The sequence below is a fragment of the Penaeus japonicus genome, unplaced genomic scaffold (genome assembly GCF_977035675.1).
Source record: "Penaeus japonicus unplaced genomic scaffold, GWHDUDI00000001_assembly GWHDUDI00000005, whole genome shotgun sequence".
In the NCBI taxonomy this organism is placed as follows: domain Eukaryota; kingdom Metazoa; phylum Arthropoda; class Malacostraca; order Decapoda; family Penaeidae; genus Penaeus; species Penaeus japonicus.
In genome coordinates, this window is record NW_028234407.1 from 5,475,431 (window position 1) to 5,485,430 (window position 10,000).

At 42.7% G+C, this 10,000-nt stretch overlaps 1 protein-coding gene across 1 annotated transcript in view; it reads right to left on the reverse strand.

Moving 5' to 3' along the window:
• Positions 1–1,228, reverse strand: part of LOC122258286 (uncharacterized) — a 50,419-nt gene extending 49,191 nt beyond the window's left edge. Inside the window, exon 1 of the mRNA XM_086536790.1 lies at positions 1,220–1,228. Coding sequence (XP_086392916.1) covers positions 1,220–1,228 — 9 coding nt within the window. The remainder of the gene's footprint in view (positions 1–1,219) is intronic.
• Between the last annotated feature and the right edge of the window lie 8,772 nt (positions 1,229–10,000).

Sequence of the window (10,000 nt, forward strand, 5' to 3'; positions counted from 1 at the left end):
AACAGAAAGAGATGTAAGGATAGACAGAGGGAGAGATACATACGGAGAAAGGAGACAATAACAAATGCAATTGTTATCAAAAGTCATTAGTAAATAAGACTCCTTCTATTTTGCTGAATTCATTTGATTCTAACTATCTATCTACTTGCGCTCTAATTTACTTCAGTTGATATCTCTTCAGTCTAACGATTGTGTCTTTTTTCTCCATGACAACTCTTGAGTCGTGAAATAGGTCTTTGATTTGCGCACAGTTCGCGATTAGTTCCGGTATGTATCCGCTTGCATGCCGTTGAATCCAAGAACGCCGAGGCAACTATGCATGGCTGAAGTTCACGTAGGTTCTCGTCGTCTCTCGAATATCTATTTTTTTTTTTTTTTTTCAGTCTAATTTAAAATAAAACAGGGTTATTGTTTAGTTATATCCTTTTGGTGATGTTGTTTAGTTATATATGTTTTTTTTTCTTCTTCTTGAACTTTCTTCTGTCTATCTATCTCTTTCTCTCTCTCTCTCTCTATCTATCTATCTATCTATCTATCTATCTATCTATCTATCTATCTATCTATCTATCTATCTATCTATCTATCTATCTACCTATCTATTTATCTATCTATCTATTTATTTATCTATCTACCTATCTATCTATCTATCTATCTATATATCTATCTTTCTTTCTATCTATCTATCTATCTACCTATCTATCTCTTTCTCTTTCTTTCTGTCTATCTATCTCTTTCATGTGACTAGCATAAACCAAGATTGTTTATTATCAAAAAAACAATTTTTGTAATCGCCAGACTTCCCCTTCTCTCTCTCCTTAATTTCCTCTACTCTTACCTCCATCTCCGTATCCCTTTCCTCTTCCTCTTCCTCTTCCTATTCATCCTATACCTCGCATTCCTCCTCCTCCTTTTCCTATTCCTATTCCTCCTTTTCCTCCTCCTCATATTCCTCTCTACTCCTCTCCCTCCTCTTCCTCATATTTCTCCTCCTACTGCTCCCTCATCCTCCTCCCCTCCCCCTTCCTCTCTCCCTCTCCCACCTCTTTCCGTCCCACCCCCCCTTTACTTTCTCCTCATTTTCTCCTCCTCCTCCTTAGACCTCCCCCCCTTCTTCCTCCTCCTCCTCCTCCTCTTCCTCCCCCCCCCTGCTTTCACCTCCCCTCACCTCCCCACCCTCCCATCCATCCCCCACCCCCACTCCTACCACTACTACACCCACCTGAATCATACTGCGTATATTCCGTTCGAAATCGCTCAAGCTTTTGCTATAGGATCTCACTTGACTTCATCCGCCACGTTGCCAAATCTACAGCTCCAGAGTGCTGGTGTGCCGCTTCTACCGCCATACCTTCTAGACATTGTTATCTGCAGCAGAATAGCCAATATCCATGACAATGCAGCTAGCCTTAAGGAGAAATATTTATTTTATGGCACTACTTAAGACTCCCAAGTCCTGAATTGTGCAACCGTTTTCTGTGAGAGAGATTGCGGCGGGAGTTTGTCGACGTGGCGGGCTTTTATTAATGTTGTGCGTGATTCGTAATGGCTGTTTTGGGTGAGTTATATGCGACCTTATGGGGGATGTGAGATATAGATTCCGGAGGGATATTTTAGAGAGACGGAGAGAAGAGGAGAAGAGAGGAGGAAGAGAGAAGCGAAAGGGGAATTGAGTTAAGAAGCAAACATACCTAGACTCACACTCACACAATCATAGCCACACATAACTTCTCTTTCTCTCTCAATCAATCTATCTATCTATCTCTCTATCTATTTCTATCTCTCTCTCTCTCTCTCTCTCTCTCTCTCTCTCTCTAATATATATATTTATAATATATATATATATATATATAAATATATATATATATATATATATATATATATTATATACATATTATATATATATATCTATATATATATTATATATATATATATATATATATCTGTCTGTCTTTCTGTCTCTTTCTTTCTCTCTCTCTCTGTCTGTCTCTTTCTGTCTCTCTCTCTCTCTCTCTCTCTCTCTCTCTCTCTCTCTCTCTCTCTCTCTCTCTCTCTCTCTCTCTCTCTCTCTCTCTCTCTCTCTCTCGCTCTCTCGCTCTTTACGTTCTTATTTTCCTCCCTCCCTCCATGCATCGCTCCATCCATTCATCCCTCCTTCCATCATTCCTTCCCGTCCTCCCTCCCTCCTTCCTTCCCGTCCTTTACCTCTTTCCCTCCCTCCATCCTCCCGTCTCCCTTTCTCCTCCTTCCCGCAAAGTAAACTGGCTGAGACATGCCTTCATCACAATCCCCTTTACGACTCCCGCGATCCCTATAATGAGATCTGACTCCCCCTCCCCCTTCCCCCTCCACCTCCACCCCACCCCTTCCCTCCCTCCCGCTCTTTCCCGATAGCGGCAATGTCTACTGAAGGTTATCGGAAGTAAGTCATGTGTGTTGGATCCTTTTATGTATCGCGTGTGTCGCTTGTTTTTTTGTTGTTGTTTTTTAGGATCCAATTGTGACATTTTGTTTCTAGGTTTTAGATACATTTTTAAAAGAATCATTTGAATAATCTTATCGCTAATTCGGGAATGCTGATTAGCCTCATATAATCATAATCTATCGTTTGGAAATTCCCCCCATAGAATGAACAATAATCTCAACATATTCCGCTCCTTTCCTAATTTTTTCATACTTAAAAGACTGGAAAGGTAATGAATCGTAAAAAAGCCGGAAGTCTGAAGAGAAAATGGGTATTTAGTGTCGGAGTTTGAGCGCCTGGCCAATCCAGTTCTGGACATGAAACACACGCGAGGGTAAAGGAGGAGGGGGTGATGTGGGGGGGGGGGGGAAGTAGAGACAGAGAGAAAGAGGAGGGGAAGGCGAAGAACGAGAGAATGAGGGAGAGAGGGACGGGGAGTGGGGGAAAAAGAGATAGAAGGGGGAGTGGAGGGGAGAGAGAGAGAGAGAGAGAGAGACAGACAGAGAGAGATAGAGAGAGTTTGAGCGCCTGGCCAATCCAGTTCTGGACATGAAACACACGCGAGGGTAAAGGAGGAGGGGGAGATGTGGGGGGGGGAAGTAGAGACAGAGAGAAAGAGGAGGGGAAGGCGAAGAACGAGAGAAAGAGGGAGAGAGGGACGGGGAGTGGGGGAAAAAGAGATAGAAGGGGGAGTGGAGGGGAGAGAGAGAGAGGGAGAGAGAGAGAGAGGCAGAGAGAGAGAAAGAAACGGTGGGAAAAAGAGAGAGAGGGGGGGAGAAGAAAGGGTAGAGAGAGAGCGAGAGTTAGGGGGTGGGAGAGAGAGAAAGAGAGAGAGGGGAGGATGGGAAAACAAGGAGAGAGAGAGAGGAGCGGGGGGAGATAGAGAGAGAGAAAGAGAGTGAGAGGTGGAGGAGGGGAAGACAGGGAGAGAAAGAGAGGAGGGGGGAGGTAGAGAGAGAGGGGGGAGGAGGGGAAGACAGGGAGAGAGAGAGAGAAGAGGGGGGGAGATATATAGAGAGAAAGAGGGAGAGAGAGAGGAGGGGAGGGAGGTAGAGAGAGAGAGAGAGAGAGAGAGTGAGAGAGAGAGGGGAGGATGGAAAGACAAGGAAAGAGAGAGAACAGGGGGGGGGGGGGGAGATAGATAGAAAGAAGACAGAAAAAACAACAAAGAGACAAAAAACGACAAGGAATCAGAGAAAGAAATATAGACACCAACGTAGAACAATCAATGATATTCTGTCAACCTAATGAATAAATAAATAAATAAATAAACAAACAAGATAAATAAATAAATAAAAAATCTATTGTCGTCTGTTGCATCCAGTTGCAATTCTCACCACGATGTCCCAGGCAGCGGTACACAGCTGCAACACAGCAGGCAGGGCGCATCTCCCACATGCTGTCGTCCATTGCTTTTGCTGTTGTTTTTGTTGATGCGAAAATGATGCAACTTGTCCTTCACGAGGAGGAGGAGGTTGGTTCCCCGTGTGTTTGTTTGTTATGGACTTTTGGGTTGAGGTAAGATGCTTGGGTTGGTGCCGGGATGGGGGGGGGGATTGGTCATTTACGGTGGAAGTGGTTGAATACGCACCCACCTGCTAATTCTTTCCTTCTCTATCGTACTCTCTCTCTCTTTCTTTCTCTTTCTCTATGTCTCAGTCTCTGTCTCTGTCTCTGTCTGTCTGTCTCTCTCTCTCTCTCTCTCTCTCTCTCTCTCTCTCTCTCTCTCTCTCTCTCTCTCTCTCTCTCTGTCTCTCTCTCTCTCTCTCTCACTTTATATATATATATATATATATATATATATATATATATATATATATATATATATATGTGTGTGTGTGTGTGTGTGTGTGTGTGTGTGTATATGTGTGTGTGTGTGTGTGAGTGTCTGTGTGTATCTGTGTGTGTGTGTGTGTGTGTGTGTGTGTGTCTGTGTCCATGTGTGTCTGTCTGTGTCCGTGTGTGTGTGTGTGTGTGTGCCCAAGCTTTTGAAATATGTGTATATTTTTATGCGTGCGTTCCTAATATCTTAAAACAGCTAACCACTAAAGCATTGCAAAACCTTTACGAGAGTGGATTGGCTAAAAATTTTGCATAGTCGAAGTTTCCTTTTTTTCCTGCAAAGTTTGAAGGCGTTTCAGATAAAGTTGGTAAGATATCGGAGCATAAAACTAGAAAATCTTTTGCGGTGCCTTATCATAGGGAGATCTTGACTTTATGTTTTTCTATGCTTTTACATTTTATATAGTTCCCCCCTCTAGAATATCGTTTTCTGTTCTAAAGTGTGAGATGTCTCTCGTATATGAATTATTGTATTGGGAAAGTGAATTAATTGAAATGTAAATAAATAATCAAGTTAAATAAGAAACGAACAAGTGATCATGGATAGATAGAGGAATTAATAGACAAGTTCATAGATATGTAAATTCCTGAATAACTGAATTATATAAAGACAGTAAATAATGTTTGAACAAAAAAATAAAGAAATAAACAAAATTGATAAAGGATACGAGAACACACATTCACAAACACAAACCACACGCGCGTGCGCGCGCGTGCGTGTGTGTGTGTTTGTGTGTATGTGTGTGTGTGTGTGTGTACATATATTTTTATATGAATATATGTATGTATGTATATACATATAGATAGACATCGCGATAGATGAATAGTAGATAGTGAAAGGTAGATAGATAGATAGATATACATTTGCAGATAGATAGATCGAAATATATAATTGAATTTGAAAGCCAGAATATAACGCTCAGAAAATACGAACATGAACTAAAAAAGAAAATAAAGTCACCAATCTTCTTAAGACTTCTTAGAATTTTCTTTTCTTCTTTTTTTTTCCCCTTTCCCCTCTCCTTCTAGAATAATCTCATGTGGGAAAACCTCTCATGGCCTCTTGCGTAATCGCCTTAGCGCTTATTTGCAGGTGGTGGAACTTCTGTCATTACTTAGGGGAGGAGCGGGGGAGGAGCGGGGGAGGAGGGGGAGGAGAGGGGGAGGAGGGAGGAGAGAGGGAGGAGGGGGAGGAGAGGGGGAGAAGGGAGGAGGGAGGAGAGAGGGAGGAGGGGGAGGAGAGGAGAGGGGAGGAGGAGGGGGAGAGAGAGGTGGGGGAGGGAGGAGAGGTGTTGGGAAGGAGAGGAGGAAAGAAGGGGAGAGAGAGAGGTGGGGAGCAACGAGGAAGAAAGAGGGGGTAGAGTTGTTTTGGAAGGAGACAAGAAAAGAGGGGGAGAGAGAGAGAGGTGGGGGAAGGAGAGGAGGAAGGAGGGGGAAGAGGTGTTGGGGAAGGAGAGGAGGGGAGAGGGAGAGAGGGGGAGAAGGAAAGAAGGGTGGAGGAGATAGAAAAAGGTGGGGCTCGGAAAAGAGGGAGATAGGAATAAGGAGAGGAGGCAGAGGAGGGAGGAGGGGAGAGAAGGGGTTGGGGGATCGGGGAAGAGGGAGAAAGGGGATGGGGGGGAGGACGTAGAGGGAGAAAAACGGAGAGGATGGAGGAGAGACAGGGGGAGGAGGAGAGAGAGGGGGATAAGAGTGAGATAATAAGCGAGATCAGAGAGAGAAAGGAAGGAGGAGAGATCGAGGAGGGGAAATAAAGAGAGTGGATAGAAGAGAGAGAGAGAGAGGAGAATAAAAACGAGGACACGAGAGTTAGAGAAGATGTATTGAGAAAGAAGAGAGGAGAAGGGGAGAGGGGAAACACCAGTAAAGTAAGAGAAGAAGGTGAGGGGAAAACAAGTAGTATTATCATAATCACCCTTAACATTACTAACATAATCTCCTTCTTCTTCCTACTCCTTTTCTTCTTTTTCTTCTCCTCCTCCTCCTCCTCCTTTTTTTCTTCTTCTTCTCCTCCTCCTCCTCCTTTTTTCTTCTCCTCCTCCTCCTCCTCCTCCTTTTTTTCTTCTTCTTCTCCTCCTCCTCCTCTTTTTTTCTTCTTCTTCTCCTCCTCCTCCTCCTTTTTTTCTTCTTCTTCTTTTATTCATTATCCTCCACATCGTTTGTTCTTGTTGCTCTTCTTCTGCTTCTTCTTCTCCTCCTTCTCCTCTTCTTCAACTGTCATCATTATTTTCACCGTCCTTCATCACAACTATTACTGGTTATTTTACTTTTTCATATGATATCAATGATATTGGTGGTGATGATAATAAAATAATTGCAGCTTAAAAAAAAGGAATAACGAGAACATTGATAATCATGATAAAAGTAATGATGATAATAGCATCAATGATGTTGATATGTATCCATCATATATATCATGAAATTTTTCTAGCTTCCTCTCTCTCTCTTTCTCTCTCTCTCTCTCTCTCTCTCTCTCTCTCTCTCTCTCTCTATCTATATATCTATCTATCTATCTATCTATCTATCTATCTATCTATCTCTCTCTCTCTCTATCTATCTATCTATCTATCTATCTCTCTCTCTCTCTCTCTCTCTCTCTCTCTCTCTCTCTCTCTCTCTCTCTCTCTCTCTCTCTCTCTCTCTCTCTCTCTCTCTCTCTCTCTCTCTCTCTCTCTCTCTCTCTCTCTCTCTCGTTCTTTCTCTGTTCTATTTTTATCTCTCTCTCTCTCTCTCTCTCTCTCTCTCTCTCTCTCTCTCTCTCTCTCTCTCTCTCTCTCTCCATCCTCTCTTCCCAATCCTCACCCCCACCCACCCGCCCACACCTCCCTCACTCTCCCCCCTCCCTCCCCACCTCTGGCTAAAAACATAGCATCCCGGCGTATAAGAGGATTAAGTTGATATCGTAATGGGAATTTCAATATTTACATCCATCAAGTTCCTACCGGTTCCTGCGATCTGATCTCTTTCTCTCTCTCTCCCTCGCTTTCTCTCTCTCTTTATTCTGCTCTCTCTCTCTATTCTCTTCTCTCGCTCTCTCTCTATTTCCTTTTCTCGCTCTCTTCTCTCTCTCTCTCTCTCTCTCTCTCTCTCTCTCTCTCTCTCTCTCTCTCTATTCTCTTCTCTCGCTCTCTCTCTCTATTCTCTTCTCTTGCTCTCTCTCTATTTTCTTCCCTCTCTCTCTCTCTTTCTCTCTCTCTCTCTCTCTCTCTCTCTCTCTCTCTCTCTCTCTCTCTCTCTCTCTCTCTCTCTCTCTCTCTCTCTCTCTCTCTCTCTCTCTCTTTCTTTCTCTCTCTCTCGTTTTTTTTTCTCTGTTTTACTTTTACATCCCAAAACTACCTACCAGTGAGTGTGTGTGTGTGTGTTTCCGTGTGTGTGTGTTTGTGTGTGTGTGTGTGTGTATTTGTGTCAGTGTGTGTGTGTGCGTGTATGCGTGTGTGAGCATGTGTCTGCATCGCAAGACACGCACCAATTCCAACAATCCTTAGATTTAAAAAAAAAAAAAAAAAAATCCGCTCAGCTGGACAATGACGCAATCAGCGGCGCTTTCAACCCGCCTCCCACGCACGCACCTTCTATGACGTCATAAGGCTTCCGCAAGAACAAGATGGCTCGGATGCTGATGGAGGCTTCATCTCCGCAGCCGAGGAAATCCCGAAAAAGAGGTCGACCAGGGATTAGCTCTCGACAGAGTTTTGAAATGTCTTTTTTAGTATCGTGGTGGTTGTTATTATTATTGTTATTGGTATTTCTTGCTGCTTGTATCTTTTAAGTTGGGAGGGATGATAGTGATAATGATGATGATGATAATGATAATTTTCGTCATTGTTATTATTATCATGATTATTGTTATCATTATTATCGTTATCATTAGCATTAGCATTAGCAATAGCATTAGCATTAGGATTAGCATTAGCATTAGCATTAGCATTAGCATCATCATCATCATTATCATCATTATCATCATAATCACCACCACCATCATCCTCATTATTATCATTATTATAATGCAGATGACGATTATAGATATCATCACTACCATTATCAATATCATCACAATCATTATCTTTACTTTAATTGCTATAATTCTTGAATGTATTTGACACTTACAGAGGATGTCAGTAAAAAATATGTCACATCTGTCTTTCCATCTAGATATATCAACATACATTTATATCTGGCCCATAAATAAACAAATATACATTCCAACTATCAATATACACATATCTATCCATATGTTCCCAATCTATATATCTATCTCTGCATCTAAGAAATTAAACTCAAAGGAAGTAACCCTCTCAAGATAACAGCCTGGCTAAGATAAGATACGGGATGCTGTCTTCCTGATCTCCGACTTATGCGGTGTTGTTGCAGCTCAGTGCACTTGTTGCGAGTCTCTGCGTGCTATCATTTTTTTGTGACTCTTTTGTCGGGATGAGAGAGGGGGGATAGAGAAAAAGAGAGGGTGAGAGCGAGGGAGAGAGAGAGAGAGACAGAGAGAGAAAGAGAGAGCGAGTGGGCAGGAGAGAGAGGGAGAGGGAGGGAGAGGGGGAGGGAAAGAGAGAGAGAGAAAGAGAGAGCGAGTGGACAAGAGAGAGAGGGAGAGGGAGGGAGAGGGGGAGGGAAAGAGAGAGAGAGAGGGGGGGGGAGAGAGAGAGAGAGAAAGAGAGAGAGAGAAAGTGTGATAGAGATAGATAGAGAGAGAGAGAGAGAGAGAGAGAGAGAGAGAGAGAGAGAGAGAGAGAGAGAGAGAGAGAGAGATAGAGAGAGAGATAGATAGAGAGAGAGAGAGAGAGAGAGAGAGAGAGAGAGAGAGAGAGAGAGAGAGAGAGAGAGAGAGAGAGAGAGAGAGAGAGTGAGATAGAGATAGAGATAGATAGATAGAGAGAGGGAGAGAGAGAGAGAGAGAGAGAGAGAGAGAGAGAGAGAGAGAGAGAGAGAGAGAGAGAGAGAGAGAGAGAGAGAGAGAGAGAGAGAGAGAGAGAGAGAGAGAGAGAGAGAGAGAGAAAGTGAGATAGAGAGAGAGAGAGAGAGGAGAGAGAGAGGGAGAGAGAGAGAGAGAGAGAGAGAGAGAGAGAGAGAGAGAGAGAGAGAGAGAGAGAGAGAGAGAGAGAAAGTGAGATAGAGATAGAGATAGATAGATAGAGAGAGGGAGAGAGAGAGAGAGAGAGAGAGAGAGAGAGAGAGAGAGAGAGAGAGAGAGAGAGAGAGAGAGAGAGAGAGAGAGAGAGAGAGAGAGAGAGAGAGAGAGAGAGAGAGAGAGAGAGAGAGAGAGGAAAGAAAAATGACAAAAAAAATCCAGACGGAGAAAAGAAAACAAAGCAAAGATATAAAGCCTTAATAATCTCTCTGATTCCCTTTAATACCCTCAGGCTTGACATGAAGGTTGACATGGCGTGTTAGAATAGACAGATAGACAAATAGATAGATAGGTAGGCAGATGAATAGATAGATAGGTAGGCAGATGAATAGAAAGATAGGTAGGCAGATGAATAGAAAGATAGATAAACATATAGATAGGGAGCTAGATAGATAAACAGATAGATAGGTAGTTAGATAGATAGATATACAGATAGACATATAGATAGATAGATAGATAGACATCCAGATAGATAGATAAATAGACTGATTGATAGATAGGTAAATGGAGGAAATTATGTATAAACATATAGATAGATATATAGATGAATAGCTATAATA